The sequence below is a fragment of the Channa argus genome, chromosome 20, assembly GCF_033026475.1.
Source record: "Channa argus isolate prfri chromosome 20, Channa argus male v1.0, whole genome shotgun sequence".
Taxonomy (NCBI): Eukaryota; Metazoa; Chordata; class Actinopteri; order Anabantiformes; family Channidae; genus Channa; species Channa argus.
Window position 1 is genome coordinate 19,730,937 of NC_090216.1, and position 19,882 is coordinate 19,750,818.

The 19,882-nt window shown below is 41.4% G+C and overlaps 1 protein-coding gene across 2 annotated transcripts in view; it reads right to left on the bottom strand.

Annotated features, from left to right (window-relative positions):
- Positions 1–16,160, bottom strand: part of gna13b (guanine nucleotide binding protein (G protein), alpha 13b) — a 41,649-nt gene extending 25,489 nt beyond the window's left edge. Inside the window, exons 1-3 of one of the 2 annotated variants that reach the window (XM_067488386.1) lie at positions 15,803–16,160; positions 12,155–12,384; positions 7,331–7,381 (exon numbers count right to left, since the gene is read on the bottom strand). In XM_067488386.1, the coding sequence (XP_067344487.1) occupies positions 7,331–7,381; positions 12,155–12,384; positions 15,803–16,085 (564 nt within the window). In that variant the 5' untranslated portion in view covers positions 16,086–16,160. The remainder of the gene's footprint in view (positions 1–7,330; positions 7,382–12,154; positions 12,385–15,802) is intronic. The other variant, XM_067488388.1, reaches the window with a different exon arrangement.
- Between the last annotated feature and the right edge of the window lie 3,722 nt (positions 16,161–19,882).

Consider the following 19,882-nt stretch of genomic DNA (forward strand, 5'->3'; position numbering starts at 1 on the left):
GTCTAGCTCTACCCTCTACTCTCTCCAATAAAAAAAAGGCACTACTTTCTCTTTCAAAAAATATTTAACATATTTAACAATACATCTACCAGTTAGGAAGTTCTACCTTATAATGTCATGCAACTTTCAAAAGCTGCTCTTTTTTATAAGAGTTTAACATATCCTCTTTTAAAGACCTTTGGAATTTGGAAACCTGGCACCTACTTTTTAGTACCACACACTAAGTCAAACTGGTTTAACACCATAAATGCTTAACAGAGGGCTATTCACCTAATTTAAATATTTTGAGTCAAAACTACTACAAAACTACTACTGAGATAAGGAGGCACCCGTGTAACATCACATAACCGTCATAGAATTACTACTTCTAACTGTGTTTGAAATGAGCATGTTTGACTTCAAGCTGGACGTAGTCAATGTCACCGGCGTTAACGACCGACACAGATGTTCCGCATTGGCTCATTGGCTAGGATGTACCGGCATTCCCATGGTTTGTATATAATAAATAAATAATGGTGTCCCACTGTCCCAGCTGATAATGAACAGCCTGGTAGCAGTCGACTTTTTTGCGCTTGCTATCCTGGTACTTTCTACCTAATGTCCACCATCATTTTGTGTGTGTGCATGTAGTTCACTTGAATCATAGAAAGGAAGGGATCCTCTGTCTTTATTCACTCACCATATATGTGCAAAAAGTTTTTCTCTAACTTGAACTTTAATAAGTCCAAGTACAGGTCCAGACTTACTTACTATCATCTTCAAGCCATACTGAGGGTCTCAGCTGCTTCCTCCCTCAAGCCAAATGTGGCTCAGTTATGAGAGAGGAAGTAGGCAAGAAAAGCCATGTTCAGAAGAACAGTTCATGTTTATGTTCAGAAGAACCCATTGAAGTTAAAGAACTGTTAGTAATGACATTTGAGAAGATTAGATTTTTTTTAACAAAGCTTTTTTTGGGGGGAATACCTGATGCGGCCCAGCCTCACCCAGACTCTGCCTCCTGCGGCCCCCAGGTAATATGAGTTAGAGACCCCTGCTGTAGAACAATACAATAACGGCCATAAACACCAACACCAACAACCAACCACAAAGAAACATGACCTCCAATCTCGACAAAGACTGAACAAAGACTTTACCATGTGTACTATACTCCCTTACAATAGTATTTCAATCACCCATTTTACAACACTACATAGCTCAGAAGACCCGCAATACTAGACGAGCCCCCATTCGTTACCAGCTGGCTCAAAGCCGGCAACAAAAAATAAGGCCATGCAAACACACATTTATACTTCAGTACAGTGTCAGTAGTTAATGTGATGCATGGATGGTAAATGGTCTGCACTTCTATAGTGCTTTTCTACTTATTGGTATTCAAAGTGCTTTACACTGCTTCTCATTCACCCATTCGCACTCACAACTACATACACACGCACACGCCAATGTGGGAGCAGCTGGCCAAAGCTCACCGGAAGCAACTAGGTTCGGTGTCTTGATCAAGGACACTTCGACATGTGACCGATGGAGCTGGGGATCGAACCAGCAACTGTGGGGAGTGGCGGACAACAGCTCTACCTTCTGCGCCAAAGTCGCCCCAATGGGTGGTGTGTCTTGAAAAAAGATGCAGCAAACCAGCAAGCAAAGGAGGTAGACTGAGGAGGTTGCCAGGCTCCAGAGAACAGAGCCAGCACCAAAATGGCTAACTTTTAAGCTGTGGCCATATCCCTTAGATTCAGGCAACCAGACCCAAAATCCACCTGCTACCTGCAGGAATGAGGAGGAAAAGAGGAAGACGTACAGAGTGACAGGGTCATCACACCCTCTTACAACTGCTTCAACACTTTCCATAACATTGAGTGACACTTTCTCATTATCATTAGTTTGGAAATATTCCTAGGTTTGCTTTATTTCTTTTACTGTCTGTTCATCTGATGAATGAACACATTATGTCTAAATCAAAAACCAGTAGCTTTCCGAAAAGACAACATGACTATAATAGGAGCATATCCACTTGTTATAGTCTCTATTGAGCAATTTATTACTTTATAAATGTGTTGGTGAAACATGCAGAAAAAGTCTATCCTTGAGTAGCTCCAACGCAGGTTTGAGTAGAATGTGTAATGCTTCTCCTTAGGGTTGTTATTTCTCAATGAATCAATAAGGCCAAGCTCTTTAGTTTCTTCAGCTGAGACCATTGTAAAATGAGAAGCTCCACTTGATGGCCCACAACTGGGAAAGGATGCAGGCATTGCCTGTTCGCCACTTCTCCACACTCTCTCAATGTCATTTGAAAGTTTGATTGTCTGACATGCTCTAGTAGCCCGTTTTCTTCAAAGAGTGGTTGTCCATTTGTTTATTGACTTTTACATTGTTTCTTGATTAATTCTACCTGCTGCTGTTGTCTTTGTATCTGGTTGCTAGCCGCTCGTGTTCACTCTGCCAGTGTTTGTCTGGGGCTAATATTAGCCGCTACAAGCTATCATCTGCCTACATCGACACCATCTGCATGCTCTGCTGTGGTATTTCCTCTGTGTCAGCTCTGTTTTTGGGGCTGTTGGCAGAAGACCTGATGCTGTGGCACTTCCTCAGTGCCACTGTGGCTGCCCAGCTGTGTGCACATGGACTACTGCTACCGCTTTACACACGGACCATAACGTATCCACCTGGCGCTAAGCTCCAGTATTCTCCACTGCAACTGCTGGAGCTCACCAACCACAGCCTCCCATTGGACACTGGACTTATTAAACAACTGGGACTCCTCCGTTGACCCCACTACGTCCATAGAGGGTCTGGCCGGTGGTTTATTTACAAGACCGGAGCTCCATTCCATCCCTGCAGTCACCAACTGAGCTCCATTGCAACTCGATTTTGTCATTCGAGCACCAAAACCATGGAGACTGAAAACACTGCTCAGCAACGGACCAGGCAAAATGGGAATGCTGGAGTGGACTTCAGTGTTCTTTGTCCTTTGCTCAAAAGTAACACTACACTACACTTTTGGAGAAGGGAATTGGAGATTGATTTTATCTGTCTGACTGACAGCTGGCATAAACTTAAGGCTTATTCCTGGTAAAGGCAGTTGCTTGCGGACCACAGCGTGAGTGGTTCGATCCCTGGCCCTGGCTATATGTCGAAGTGTCCCTGGGCAAGACACTGAACCCCTAACAGCCCATTCCCCCTCCCCAGCAATGCAGTGCCGGTCCAAGCCCGGTAGAAATTGGGGAGGGTTGCGTCAGGAAGGGCATCCGGCGTAAAAACTGTGCCATATCAACATGCGGACAATGTTCCGCTGTGGCGACCCCGAACTCACGGGATAAGCCGAAAGGAGAGTAGTAGTGATTTCTTCACACAAGAATTAATACTTAGTCGTAACATACGCTTGTATTACACAAGAACCTGCTTTTGCAGGTGCTAAAGTTTACAAATTCCAGATTTCAACTATATTAGCTTCATTAGCTTAGCAGTTATCCATTAGTAATTGCTTCTCTGTCTCCCTCTGTCTCTCCTTCTCTCACTTGCTCGGTGTGTCTCATGTTCAGTTTTTCCTCTGCCTCCTTTAGTGATAATGGTATATGTAATAAGTGTAAGGTTTTTGCAGCTTTGGAGGGGAGGCTCACGGAATTGGAAGCACGGCTCCGCACCATGGAAAACAACTCCGCTAGTCAGGCCCCGGTAGCTGGTGCGGGCCGACCTAGCGTAGCCCCTGCCTACTGTCCCCCGGCAGTTCCCGAGCAGCCGGGAAGCCAGTCCGGCTGGGTGATGGTTCGTAAAAGATCTAATCCTAAACAGACGCCCGAGGTTCACCACCAGTCGGTTCACGTTTCTAATCGATTTTCCCCACTCAGCGACAAACCTGCTGAGAAACCAACTCTGGTAATTGGTAGCTCTATAGTCAGAAACGTGAAGTTAGAGACTCCAGCGGCCGTAGTGAAATGTCTTCCTTGGGCCAGAGACATGTACACCCGCATGTCGTCATTCAACCGCCTGCTGTCTAGGTGGCAAACGATGTGGGCTACATAGACAATTGGAAACGTTTTTGGGGAAAACCTAGGCTGATTAGGAGAGATGGCATCCATCCTACTTTAGATGGTGCAGCTTTCTTATCCAGAAATATGGCTGGTTTTATTAGACAACCAAAAGTATGACAATCCAGAGTTGAGCCTAGGATGCAGAGATCCAGTCCTACACGCCTCCCTGCAGTATCCTTACAACCGTCACCCCCCCCCCCCACAACTCCCACATACCTATAGAGACTGTGTCTGTTCCCCGACCTAAATTACATAAACTAAAAATGACAAGAGGAGTTAATCATGATAACCTATTAAAAGTTAAGACTACTCCTCTTACAGAACAAAACCCCAAAACTATTAAATGTGGATTATTAAATATCAGATCTCTCTCTTCTAAATCTCTGTTAGTAAATTACTTAATAAGCGATCATCAATTCAATTTATTTTGTCTCACTGAAACTTGGTTGCAGCAGGAAGAATATGTCAGTTTAAATGAGTCAACCCCCCCAAGTCATATTAATTATCATGTTCCTAGAAGCACAGGCCGAGGTGGAGGAGTTGCAGCAATCTTCCATTCTAGCTTATCAATAAACCCTAGACCTAAACATAGTTATAACTCATTTGAGAGCCTTACTCTTAGCCTTTCACACCCAAACTGGAAAACTCAAAAACCACTTTTGTTTGTTATCGTGTACCGTCCTCCAAAATGTAAATAAACCCACTCACTGTTTTAGTCACACGTTAGACCTTGTCCTTACGTATGGAATTGAAGCGGATAATTTAACCATATTTCCTCACAACTCTCTTCTGTCTGACCATTTTTAATAACATTCGAATTTACAATAACGGACTATATAGCAGTTAGTGAAAAATTCCACTATAGCAGATTGAAAAAGCTGTCAACAAATTTAAAGAAATTATTTTTTCATCATTTGCTTCACCATATGTTAATACAATGGAAAGTAGTCTCCTTAATGTTACTCCTGCACAAATAGATTATTTTGTTGACAATTCTGCAGCCTCACTACTTACAATACTCGATAGTGTTGCCCCTCTGAAAAAGGAGGCAGTAAACCAGAAGAGGTAATCTCCATGTTATAGTTCACAAACACGCAACTTAAAACAGGCAACATGAAAGTTAGAAAGGAAGTGGCGTTCCAGAAAGTTAGAAGAATCTCTTTAGCCTGGAAAAATAGTTTAAAAATGTACAAAAAAGCTCTCAGTGATGCCAGAACAGCATATTATTGATCATTAATAGAAGAAAACAAGAACAACCCCCGGTTTCTGTTCAGCACAGTAGCCAGGCTGACTAAGAGCCATAGTTCTGTTGAGCCTACTATTCCCTTAACTTTGAGCAGCAATGACTTCATGACCTTCTTTATGAATAAAATTGTAGCTATTAGAGAACGAATTCACCAGATCCTCCCCCCAAAAATTACAGATAGATCTTCATGTTCAACAGTGCTAGAGTCATCGATAAGGCCCCAATCCCTGTTAGACTGCTTTTTACCCATAGATCTCTCTGAGCTAACTTCAATTATTACCTCATCTAAACCAACAACCTGTCTGCTAGACCCTATTCCAACTAAGCTGCTCAAGGAAGCTTTACCCTTAATAGATACATTCATATTAGATATCATCAATCTATCTTTAGAAACAGGCTATGTACCACAGGCCTATAAGGTAGCTGTAATTAAACCATTACTTAAAAAACCCTGTCTTGACCCAGGTGTTTTAGCCAATTACAGACCAATATCTAATCTCCCCTTTATTTCTAAAATAATTGAAAAAGTAGTTGCAAAACAATTATGTGATCACCTTCATAGGAATAATTTGTATGAAGAGTTTCAGTCAGGATTTAGAGTTCATCATAATACAGAAACAGCCCTGGTAAAAGTCAACAACGATCTTGATAACATTTAACATTTCATTACAGAGACTGGAACATGAAATTGGGATTAAAGGAACTGCACTAAGCTGGTTTAAATCTTATTTATATGATAGATTTCAATTTGTTCGTGTTAATGATGAATCCTCCATGCACACAAAGGTTAGCTATGGAGTTCCACAAGGCTCTGTGTTAGGACCAATACTTTTTACTTTATATATGTCTCCTTTAGGCAACATTATTAGAAAACACTCCATAAATTTCCACTGTTATGCTGATGATACCTAGCTATATTTATCCATGGAACCAGATGAAAATAATCAGTTAATAAAGCTTCAAGCATCCCTACAAGACATAAAGGGCTGGATGTCCCACAATTTTTTACTTTTAAACTCAGACAAAACTGAAGTCATAGTATTTGGGCCCAAAAAACTCAGAGATATGATGTCCAACCATATTGTTACTCTAGATGGCATAACTCTGGCCTCCAGTACTACTGCAAGGAACCTTGGAGTTATTTTTGACCAGGATTTGCCCTTTAACTCACATATAAAACAAATCTCTAGAACAGCCTTCTTCCACCTACGGAACATTGCCAAAATTAGGAGCATCCTGTCTCAAAGTGATGCCAAAAAACTGGTCCATGCATTTGTTACCTCTAGGTTGGACTACTGTAATTCCCTACTTTCAGGATGCCCCAGTAACTCCCTAAAGAGCCTGCAATTAATCCAAAATGCTGCAGCAAGAGTGCTGACTGGAACTAGCAAGAGAGATCATATTTCACCTTCACTAGTTTCTCTCCATTGGCTTCCCATTAAATTTAGAATAGAATTTAAAACCCTGCTTCTTACATATACAGCTCTGAATGGTCAGGCTCCATCATATATAGAAGATCTCATAGCACCATATCATCCCAGTAGACCACTTCCCTCTCAGAATGCAGGCCTACTTGTGGTTCCCAGAATTTCCAAAGGTAGAATGCGAGGTAGAGCCTTTAGCTATCAAGCTCCTCTCTTGTGGAACCAGCTCCCAGTTCAAATTCGGGAAGCAGACACCTTCTCTACTTTTAAGTCTAGGCTTAAAACCTTCCTCTTTAATAAAGCATATAGTTAGTTATAGTTATGCTGCTATAGGCTTAGACTGCTGGGGGACCCACCCCCCGATGCACTGAGCTCCTTTCCTCCTCTTGACCATCTCTCCTCTCCTCTCACCCCGCAGTTGTCACCACTGTATAACTATGTGTGTTCTCTCCCGTAGTTGTCTTTGTCCTTTTCTGTCCCCCTCTCTCTGTCCCTTTCTGCAGGTGTCCCCCGGCTTAAGAGTACAATTCTGAGTAATGATGTATTTGAAGTGTTACACATTATTGCCTACAATACTGCCCATAGACCATCTATACCATCAGACATCCTGCCTGTTGGGTTTAGGTAAAACTTACCGACTGTCCAAGCTTTTCTAAGTTGTCCAGGAAATACTTGACTGAGTCACCCTAAGAGAAAGAAGAGACAAAGTGAAATACAATAAGAACTACAAGTTTAGCCTCTAACATGGATTCTCACATCACTATTTCATTTGTTGCCATCCCTTCTTCACTCAGTGAAACAAGAAACTGAAAATAGATGGTCTAAATGTGTAGAGCTGTGATACATACTGTACATTAAGCTTGACACCAGGGAACTAATTTTACAGCCTAATTGTCCAAAGTACTGGCTTTATTTTATCAGCTCTCAAAGAATACTCAGCTGGCATTTAGTCAAATTTGGCAGTTTGTTAAAGCAGAAAAAAAACAACACACAATCATACATACACAATTTTATTATCCCAAACGACTCTGGTTTGCAGAGAAGAAAGTGTTCAAACGCTGTCACTTTTGCACATTTCAAACATTTTTTTAAATAAAACATTCGCTATTTTTGCCTATTAAACTACACACTAGAACACATATTTACAAAAACTTTTTTTTAACTTTTCCTAGTTAAATAAACAAACACAAAGCAATGTCTTATCCTCCCATTTGTGGCAGTCAAAATTGTGGTCTGATGCATCATGTTTACTTTAATTTTTGCATTGATCAGTCTATAGCAGGGGTCAGCAACCTTTACTGTCTAAGGAGCCATTTTCAGCCAAAAAGAGGGAAAAAAATTCTATTTGGTAAATGGTCTGCACTTGGGGCTGCAAAAACCCTTTTAGCCCTTTACATGAAGGCACCTCAGTCTACCAAAGGTCTAAATTAACCTGTCAACATTACTGATACCAAATATTAGCTAAAGCCAATATAAAGGATTTTGCTGAAAATGAAAATATAGTAAACAGATATGTCCTAAACAGAGCTCCTTATAAGGTAATAAAGCCAATATATAAAACAAAAAACTAACTATGTTATGCAAAAATTCATCACATCACACAATGTTAAAGTAATGTGGGGCCACCATTCCCACGGCTTATTGTTGGATTCAGATAGGTCACACTGACCTACATTGGTTTGGTCACTGTAGAACTGACTGTTTGAAAGCCATATTGTTGAGAGTCTTAAAGCAGTTTTTCTGTATTTGTAGTTTTAAAGGTAAAGTAGCTTGAGGCTTTGCAGGAAACACACCATTTACAACCCATTTTAGGACCTTTTCTCTGGAAAGGTACCATGCTTTGTTTTCAAGCAGCAACTGATATGGGGCAGAAGGATGTTATTGCTCAGAATCACAAATGGCGTGATATTCGAAACCTTCCCAAACCGGACAAACTTGTGTTCGAAACTTGGAATGTTATCACAGACGTTTATGTGAACATAAAAAAGTATGCACTTGGAGTCCTGTTAATCTTTGGATCCACATATGTTTGTGAGCAGGTGTTCTCCAACATGAACTTTATTAAAAGTAAACATCGCACATGCCTCACAGTTTATCCTGTATAAAGATGAAGGTGACGGCATTCAGCCCTGATGTGCAGGGCTCCTGAGGTTCAGGAGCAAAAATCACATTAACCAAGTATGATGCATCTTCAACCCAACGTCTTTTTTTCTGAGTTCAAAATGTTTTTGTTGTATGCAGAAATTTAATTTTGTTTTCACTGCAGTTGCAGTTGTTCACCGATTTCATAAATGCAACACATTATAGTTCAATTAGCTCTGTCTTTCTTTTTGTTCTTTTTTACATTTTATTTTGTTTATTTATGTGCACTCAGTATGTTTTCCATTTTCTTCAAACCCATATGGAGTTGTGCAACTAGGGGCACTAACCTCATTACTTTTGCATTAAGTTTTATCCTATTTTGGAACTTTTGATTGTTTACACTTGGGATCAGCTGTTTGCTCTTAGGAGTTCTCACTGGAGTTCTTTATGCTGGGAAGCCAGAGATTATTGGTGTTTGTGAACAACAGATGGTGCAACCCTGCGCACATCACTGTTTAAGAACAACTCTGTAGCAGCGACAATTAGCTACTAGCACTGTGTTCAGCCTTATTACATCCTGAAGGAGTTCTCACTTGTGTTGGTGGTGACTGTTTACATCCATCCCTTGGCTGATGCTGCAACTCGATTAGCGGCTGGATTAGCGGTCTGGTAGCTCAATGGGTAGAGCAACAGGGTAGAGCAGCAGGATGGGATGCAGAAGTAAAATGGTAAATGGTCTGCACTTACATAGCGCTTTTCAAACTATTGGTACTCAAAGATCCTTACATTCACCCACACTTACAATCACACACACTGATGGGGGAAGTGCTATCCAGCTGGCCAATGCACACCAGGAGCAACTAAGTTGGGGCTCAGTGTCTTGCTCAAGGACATTTCGACATGTGGCAGGAGAACCCAAGGATCAAAACAGAAACTGGGAGATTGGTGGATGACCGCTCCACCTCCTGCACCACAGTCAGCCCACAAAAGTGCAGTATCAAATCCCCTGTCCCTCAGCGAGACACTCAGCACTCTGCGGCGCCCCCCAAGGCTTCCACGCCCCCCCAGGGTGATAGGTTAAATGCAGAGAAAGAATTTCATTGTAACATGTAGGTGCTTTAGTGTAGGAGGCTTTACTTTAGTTGTCAGTTATCTTATAACAACTCTAAAGCAGAGACCAGGTTAAGGAGGTTCAGATAGAGAAAAGTTCCTCATGTAAAGGTCAGCAGCATTATATTTTAGTTATACATTACAATAAATTTATATATATTGAAGTAGTGTTATCACTGTACCAAAAGCTGCACTGTGGGAAGTCAACAACTCAAATCAAATGAAGAAAGCAATGCCATTTCAACAATATTTATCTTCTGTGAAAGTCTGGACTTCACTTCACTTATTTTCATTCCGACTTTTAACCACCACCACCATCTCAGAGCAGATGAGACACGACGGTTTTGAGCTTCCTAAAAAAAGGATAAACATATAAGACCAATTCCAGATTAAAACCCCGGTTTTCTGTGTAAACCTTCCTGTCTCTTGAATTGACTAAGAATTTTACACATTTTCTTTCCCCTTTCTTCTTACTTCATACTTATCTCTCACTGTCACTGGTGCTGTTTTCACTGTTTTCTGCACCTCTATTCAGTGATTGAATGACATTCTCATCTCACCAATCTCAGTAATCCTGTCTAAAGCGATGCCAAAAAAGTACTAGCCAATCAGAGACAGGTAGGAGGTCCCTGTTGCTGAGTAGCAGTGCAGAAACCAATGTCAGAGAAGAGTCGCTAGTCGAAATGTAACGCTGCCAAAACCGAATAAAAAGTCAATGTGATGGTTCTGGCTTTGGATCCAGAAAGGATAGAGTCTGGGTCACAATCTTTTATTATTTTCTTTGTTCAACTGTTATTATGATCTTTAGCCAAACCACTAAAGTAAAGAACACTATTTAGATAAACATCTTGAAACATTTACGTGTGTGTGCACTTTTTCTGATTAGGCTCTAATACTGCAGAGAGGCAGAAGTGTGGCCATGTTTATTTGTGTTAAGAAATCCCCATTTCTCTCGCTCACTAAACCGGGGAGGAGGGGGCCACTGATCAGTGCCAGTTTCGGTCTAATAATTTCAAATGGGCCAATACCTATAAGTGCCTCCAAACATGCATGATTCCCCTATTTTGAAAGGGCAACGTAATATTTAAACCCCATTTAGCTACTAAACATTTTCCTTCTTTAGAAAGTTCACTTGTATTTAATTTATTAAGAAGGCTGCAAAACTTTTCCATTAAAGGGAGTTTTTCCTCTCAACTGTTGCGTAGGGCTTGCTCAGGCGGGATTTGTTGGGTTTTAAATATGAGATTGCAACTACATTACCCCTAACATAATTAAACTAGGCAAATTCAGGGACAGCAGAAGTAGGGTGCAACGGTATTGTTTTAGGTATTTCTGTTGAGCATGAATTCCAAGCACTGTGATGACTAATGCAGAGCATCCACGCATCTATGACATCACTAATTCAAATCTACCAAGTCTCGTATATCAGTATACTGTATATGACTCATTACTCTGCATTAGACTCATTTTGGAGGCAGTGCTGATGAATTTTTACTCGATATTGACAGAAAATAATTTTCTTACTTAAGAAAGAGAAGAAAAAGGGAGAGAGCCACAGCAAAAACTGAATGAAAAATCTGCAATTGACAGCGGCTTATTTCGATTTCTATGAGGCAATTTCATTTCAGAAGGACTTTGGGTGGACTTTGATTTACAAAAGAGGCAGCATTGCTCCATTTATGATCTCTCCTTTCATTCAGCCTGCTATAGCATCAAATGCACATAATTATGAGGCTATGTTTAAAGGGTTCAGTAATTCTGAACTTGCTTTTTTCGGTTCTAGTTTGAGTAGTACATGTAATTGAATGGCATTAAACAATCCTCTGACTTCCCTATATTGGAGTATCTCTCTTCTTCTAGGTGAAAAATGCCTCCAGATGACTTCACTTGGAGGAACTTTTAGTTTAGATTATGTCGTCTTGTTGCTCACAGTATGGATTTGTAATCATGGTCAACCTGCTTTTCCGGACCTTCGCTAGATGACATCATTTGAATTCTTGATTATTAAAAATGGATCCAGCTGTTGTCATCCAGAGGAGTTTTTCCAGCCAGAAGCAGAGAAATATTTTAATACAGGGAAATCAAAAGGACGTTTTAAAGCATTAATGTAGATTTGCAGCCTAAACTAAATCTGTAGAAAGCCAGTTGAAAATTGTTGAAGTCGCCCTTTAACACATTAATAAAAATTTTTAATCCATTATCCACTATTTCTGTAAATGGTATCAGGGTATTCCTAAAAGAAGACACTGATTAAGACTCTTACACACCAGCTGGAACTCCCTGCGGCGGTCATAGGCATTCTGGATGCCCTGGTCGGCCCACAGGGCATAGATGGATGGTAGGTAGTGCTGAAATACTTTGGGCTCCACCATGCCTTGACCTTGAGTCATCGCTGATCGAGTGTCAAATGCCATCACTGTGTCTCCGTGCCGCTGATTGGATGAATCGCCCCATTGTATGTGTAGCTTTTCTCGAGCATCCACCAGCACTCGAATTCCTGAATTAAAGAAAAATACACATATAACATGCAAGATTTTGTTCTTGCTAGGGATGCACCAATGCCCATATAAGTATCATGTCTGAGGAAGACGGCATTGATATTATCTGGACTTTATCCTGCAAGCACCCTAGTACAATGTACATGCGTGCAGCATGCTGCTCTGTCCCAAATTGTCAGGAGGATTTAAAGCAAACAAATTCATGACGTTTCTATCACTCGACTGCCTTTTGTGTGTTACATGTCAACTGTGTGTTACAACTAGGGGTGGGGCGACACATTGACGTAATCCATTACAAAAATACGTAGATTTCCAAAATGTCCATCGACAAGTCGCAAGTTGGGCTGGAAATTAACGCTACACAAAGATTTGGTACCTGGGACAATTTTGGCACGTAAATAAATGACTTCACAATGCACAGATTTCGTTGTTAAAAAGTTAACTAAAGCACGAAAATATAAATATTTGTATTCTATAATCACCAGATATGAATTCAAGACACCAGTGACATTAGCAAATAAAAAAAGATAAACTTAAGGACAGTTTATTCTCTCTGAGTATGAGCAAGGGCAGAGCTTAGCCAAGTGTCCCTATCATCAGCAGATAGGGAGCAGACAGCTCAGGACACTGGACACTGAGACAGTCACACTCGCAAACCAGACCAGTAGCTGTCAGCAAAGTCCCTAACAGCAGCAGACATAGGAAAATAGGGATCAGTGATAGGGACTGATTTCATGTTCATTCTCCTATTCACTTCTATTCACTTTGAACCTATATTAGATCACTAAGTAATTGTCACAGAGTCCCTACTTCTCAGTTTTCAGTTTTCAGAACCACATCTTCTTATAATTTCATTTTCATTTCAACTTTATTTATATAGCACCAATTCACAACAAAGTAATCTCAGGGGACCTTACATAATAAAGTCAAGATTATAAAGATATATAAAGAGAACCCAACAATTCCCCCTGGAGCAAGCCATAGGCAACAGTGGAGAGGAAAAACTCCCTTTAACGGAAGAAACCTCCAGCAGAACCAGGCTCAGGGTGGACGGCCATCTGCCTCGACCGGTTGGGGTGAGTGGAAAGGGGAGAGAGAAAAGAACAGAGCAACAAAAAGCAACAACAAAACATCGGGCAGATTGGTAGGACCAGTAGCTTCACGCTGGAAGACACACAGCTAAAAACTCGGGGACACCTGCAGAGAGGGAAAGAAAGAGGGGGACAGAGAAGGAGAAAGACCACTAAGGGAGAAAACACACAGAGTTAATAACATACAGTGGTGACAATTGTGGGGTTAGAGGAGAAGAGAGGAGAGATGGTCAAGAGGAGGAAAGGGTCCCCCATCATTCTAAGCCTATAGCAGCATTACTATAATTAACTATATGCTTCATTAAAGAGGAAGGTTTTAAGCCTAGACTCAAAAGCAGAGAGGGCGCTTGCCTCCCGAATCCGAACTGGGAGCCAGTTCCACAGGAGAGGAGCCTGACAGCTAAAGGCTCTTACCTCCCACTCTACCCTTGGAAACTCTGGGAAACACAAGTAGGCCCGCACTCCGAGATCGAAGTGGTCTACTGGGATGATATGGTGCTATGAGGTCTTCTATATATGATGGAGCCTGACCATTCAGAGCTGTATATGTAAGAAGCAGGATTTTCAATTCTATACTAGATTTAATGGGAAGCCAATGGAGAGAAGCTAGTGAAGGTGAAATATGATCTCTCTTGCTAGTTCCAGTCAGCACTCTTGCTGCAGCATTTTGGATTAATTGCAGGCTCTTTAGGGAGTTACTGGGGCATCCTGAAAGTAGGGAATTACAGTAGTCCAACCTAGAAGTAACAAATGCATGGACTATTTTTTATGCATCACGCTGAGACAGGATGCTCCTAATTTTGGCAATGTTACGTAGGTGGAAGAAGGCTGTTCTAGAACAGCTTTTAATTCTAAATAGTCACCTTTACACCCAGCAACAGTCCACTTTTCTGCATATCAAACATGTCTACTTTTGCTCACAGAGTGAAACAAAGCTGTCTCCATTATGAGTTCATCAAAACTGTCATATTTTCAGAGATACCAAATATCATTTCCTATTGCATATATTCTATTTCCAGAGTGCACCAAACACTAATTTATCCAAGAGAGTAGAATCATGATGAAATAAAACATACAAGCTAATTTCACAAAGTAAATATTGCTTTCAGCAATCACACATATCACAAATAATAATAATTTGTATATGAATACTTTTGAAACATTGTTAACACATTTTAACAATACAGTGATAATACTAATGACTGTAATTATTTTGGTCACTATAATGTGGGATTAAATTGTCATACAGTTTCAACTTTATCTAGCTAAACTCAGATATGGTACATTCCATTTAACTCACACCACTACACTGCAACAGTGGCACAGGAAGGTAGAGCGGTCGCCATGGTTGGTTCTATCCACGGCTACTCTGATCACATTTCGAAGTGTCCTTGAGCAAGACACTGAAACCCAACTTAGTTGATCCTGGTGAGTGTCAGCTCAGCAGCACCCCCAGAGTTGTGTGTGTGTGTGTGTGTGTGTGTGTGATTGTGAGTGCAAATGGGTGATTAAGAAGCAGTGTAAAGCGCTTTGAGTGCCAGCAGGTAGGAAAGCACTATAAGTGCAGACCATTTAAATGAAACTAGACTGCTGTCCAACTAGACTGAAAGCTGTAACATTTTAAATTGCAGCACGGCAGACATAAACTAAGCAAGATTTACTTACAACTATTGTCAGTCTTGCAATAAATTTTACCTTAATAAATATTCTGAAACCATATTGGATGTTGATTTAACTGTACAAAAACATTGGAGGCTGTAATTTGTAGTGGTATTTTTTAAAAATGCATTAAAACATGCATGTTATTTAGCCAAGCTTCGTTAGTATAAAAAAAATGGAAAATCCTAAGGCAGTTCAAATAAACAGACAATTTACATAAACACAATTTATCGGTTAGATCAAAAATCTCCCAACGTATAACGTTAACCATATAACGTTAGCCTTCATTACTTAATGCACGACTACATCCGTTGTAGGTTGGTGTAACGTTACTAGTTCACTGTTAACAGGTTAACGTTACAGTTTTATTCTGACGTTGTGTCTTGTTATCTTCGTTCTAGGGTGATCTGTGACTGATCGGTGTGTCATTATCCTCCGTGCACACAAACACAGGTAACATGGGCGTTTCTTACATGTTTACCAGCAAACCAGACTGCTTTGTCGAACACTGGGTCGAACAAGTGTCCTCGTCTATTCATCTCCAAATAGCATGTCTACCAACTTCCGACTCAAGTCTCTTCCATAGGGAAGTAAGCCGCCAGTACACCGATCAACACAAGCCAACATCAGTGTGTTAAATAAAATGGAGTGCTCTGCGTAGTCTTACCTTTCATAACGTTATTAAAAATCGTGCCTCTAAATTCTTCTTTCGCCTTCTGATCGAAGTCCTGTCCATGAATAATGCGCATCTGCTTGAGAAAAGTAGACTTGCCACTCTCCCCTGCTCCGAGTAACAGGATCTTTACTAGTCTTTTTACATAAGTCTTATCTCGATCGATACACTTATCTATTTCCTTAGATTTCCGCAACTGTTCTGCCTCTCCGCTTGTGAGAAGACAGTTAGGGAAACATACTGATAAAATGGAGTGAAACGGCAGGAAATCCGCCATTTTTAACACAACTTCATCGAAACAGACAACGAGGAGAGAACAGATCTCACCCCAGTCTGCTGCTGTATTCACGTGTCGTAGGAATCCGTGCATGCAACATTATTTTTTTTCTCCTTCTGTATGCAACACTCATCACAACAGTGCAGCTTAACCATCAAAATCTAATCTACTGAACTGAAACTAAACCTTATGATTCTAACTTTTACCAAAAACAGAAATGATTTATGTGTGGAATGGGGATTTTGTTCTTAAATAACATATCTTGATGTTATTATAAAACCAAGTTTTTATTACAGACTTCTATATATATATATATATATATATATATATATATATATATATATATATATATATATATATATATAGACTTAAATAGCATGTAAAAAAGCTAATTATAATCACTCCATACATAACCAAAGCATTGGTTACAAAGTCCATCTTCTTGGACTTTTGGTGTGTGATTTATTTACTACAATTTAGTTTTAGGTTATTTACTCCAAAGCCAGGGACACCTGCAGAAAGGGACAGAGAGAGGAGACTACAGGAGAAAGTATCCACAAAGTCAATGTCATACAGTGGTGAAATTTGTGCGGTGAGACGAGAGGAGGAAGGGACAATAGGAGGAAAGGAGCTAAGTGCATGGGGGGTGGGTCCCCCTCATACTGCTAAATCTATAGCATTCTGAATATATCTAACTGTATGAGCCAACCAGGATTTCCTCTATCTTTGTATATGTTGTGTATTGTGTACTGTGTTGTGTATTGTGTTACGTTTAGGTGTACTGATGATGTAATGAGCATCAGTTATTACTGATGTAATTAGCAACATCATATGGCTTTGATCGTTGCGTTTGTAATTTACATTTTAAGTTTGTTGTCCATTTTGTTTTAAATGTGTTGTTTTCTGTGCATCGCTTCAGAGCATAGCTAGCACATCTGGCCGATGAAGTGGCACCAATCATATGCAACTCCATCCTGTATTCTGCTATCGGCTGACTAGTGTCACCAGCTGGCCACCACAAGAATCTGAGTAGGTCAGCGTCGTCTGACGGGACCTTTACCTGGTGGAACATAGCCTCTACATCTGCCACTATTGCCACAGGCACCTGACGAAACCTTAGTGAGACGCGCCAATCACCGCCGGCCTCGCCGCCGCGACAGGAACAGGAACTGGACGGCTGCCCGGGAGAAGGAGCGGCATCGACCTATTCGGAGGAAGCAGCTGAAGTTGCGGCTTCTACCCACTCAGAGACAGGAACTGGGGTGCAACAGATAAGCCAGGGGAGGGGTTTCCCTGTTTACCCCCAGTCTTGTTTTAGCCAGGAGCTCCAATAATCTGGGCACCCCAGGCACGTCGTTCAGCCATGGTCAAGAACAGACAATTTGTTCCATCTGGGAGATCTGCGTAGGTCTGGGTCTGTAGACTGCTTCCAAGTGTCCCTGAGGTGGGAGAGGTGGTGCATGATGACTGGGCTCTGTTTGCCCGCATCCAGAATCAATTCCTGATCCCACTGACTCAGCACCTGCGCAACCCTGGACTCAAAAACTGACATGGATGATGTTGCAAGGACTGGGGCAGGAACTGGCTGCATTTTATTTTGCGTTTTCTGCTTAGTTTGTTTGTTTGTTTTTCCCTGTTTGCTTCCCCTAAGTTACTTAGTGAGTTCATTTGCTTCCCCAGCACTGTTATAATTTAGTTTATCTTCTCCCTCCAGTGTGTTCATGTTCTGTTTTTACTTTGATTAGTTAATATTCAAGTGTTTTTCCTGCCCTCCTTGTGGAGTGATTTTCACTTGTTTACCTTTGTTGTTAATTAGTTACTTACTTTTCTTAGTTCCTGTGATTTATTACTTATTGATATTATGAAGTAGTGAAGAAGGCGGTGTGGCAATAGAGGTATGTTCTGCAAAAGGAACCGGGGGAAAACAGGTCACTGCGTGAAGCTCTAAAGGAGAAGCAAAAAGTGAGTAATATATAAAAGCATGGAGATATATTTGATGACTGGGTGCTTATGATGGTATGGAGAAGCAGAGGATCGAACAAAGGGCCAGTTCTGCTTAGGAGGCAGGGCAAGGAGAACTGAAATCTACTGAGATTATCCGAAAGAAAGTAACAACTCAAGATCAATACAAAGTCAAAACAGTCTTCGATCTTGCGCAAAATCCAATACCAAACAGAGTATAATGGCGTGAATCCAAAATTAGGCTGCAGTTGATGTAAAGTCACATACTACTTGTAATCAACACAGAACAAGGAAGGAGTTTTTGTGGGGAACTCAGGTCCAGAGGCCAGGCAAAAATAGAACGACAGATCATTGGTGGAACAAGTGAAGCAGCAACTCACAGGAGACATGAAGAAGTTCTGGCAAAGGGGAGTAGGTGAGCGGGGCATTTAAAAGGGGAGGCAACAGGTGTGGGGATTTGGGCTGGTTATGTATTCAATTCAATTCAATTCAATTCAACTTTATTTATATAGCGCCAATTCACAACAAAGTCATCTCAGGGCACTTTACAGAATAAAGTCAAGATTATAAAGATATATAAAGAGAACCCAACAATTCCCCCTGGAGCAAGCCATAGGCAACAGTGGGGAGGAAAAACTCCCTTTAACGGAAGAAACCTCCAGCAGAACCAGGCTCAGGGTGGACGGCCATCTCCCTCGACCGGTTGGGGTGAGTGGAAAGGGGAGAGAGAAAAGAACAGAGCAACAAAAAGCAACAACAAAACATCGGGCAGATTGGTAGGACCAGTAGCTTCACGCTGGAAGACACACAGCTTCAAAGCCGGGGGACACCTGCAGAAAGGGACAGAGAGAGGGGGACAGAGGATGACAAAGACAACTACGGGAGAGAACACACAGAGTTAATGACATACAGTGGTGACAATTGCGGGGTGAGAGGAGAGGAGAGATGGTCAAGAGGAGGAAAGGAGCTCAGTGCATTGGGGGTGGGTCCCCCAGCAGTCTAAGCCTATGGCAGCATAACTATAACTAACTATATGCTTTATTAAAAAGGAAGGTTTTAAGCCTAGACATAAAAGCAGAGAGGGTGTCTGCTTCCCGAATCAGAACTGGGAGCTGGTTCCACAAGAGAGGAGCTTGATAGCTAAAGGCTCTACCTCCCATTCTACTTTTGGAAATTCTGGGAACCACAAGTAGGCCTGCATTCTGAGAGCGAAGTGGTCTACTGGGATGATATGGTGCTATGAGGTCTTCTATATATGATGGAGCCTGACCATTCAGAGCTTCATATGTAAGAAGCAGGGTTTTAAATTCTATTCTACATTTAATGGGAAGCCAATGGAGAGAAGCTAGTGAAGGTGTATCACAGCGGGGAGGGAGAGACAGAGGGAGATCAGACAGGAGGGGAGAGATAGTGATGAATACCAGTGCAACATGGAGGAGTGTCACAGCCATGACATTCACAGAGTCCAGCGGGCAGCCCAGGAAAGATCTGAAGCTGCCAAAGATTCATAGAATGTCTCTAGCAGAAGCCTGCGCACTCCAAAGGACATCAGTCTCCTCAGAAGGTGGAGGCAAGTTTGGCCCTTCTTTTACAGGGTGTCGGTGTTGTGAGACCAGTCCAGTTTATGGTTGAGGTGTATACCCAGGTACTTTAAAACTGTCCACATGTCCAAGCCCTGGATATTCACCGGTATTTGAGGTAGCAACCCTCTCTGGAAGTCTATAACCATCTCCTTCATCTTACTGGTGTTTAAGTATATGTGGTTGTGTTCACATGAGTTCAATGTCCATGATAGGTCATGACTGACCTGTGCTCCAGGAGACTGACAGGAGGAG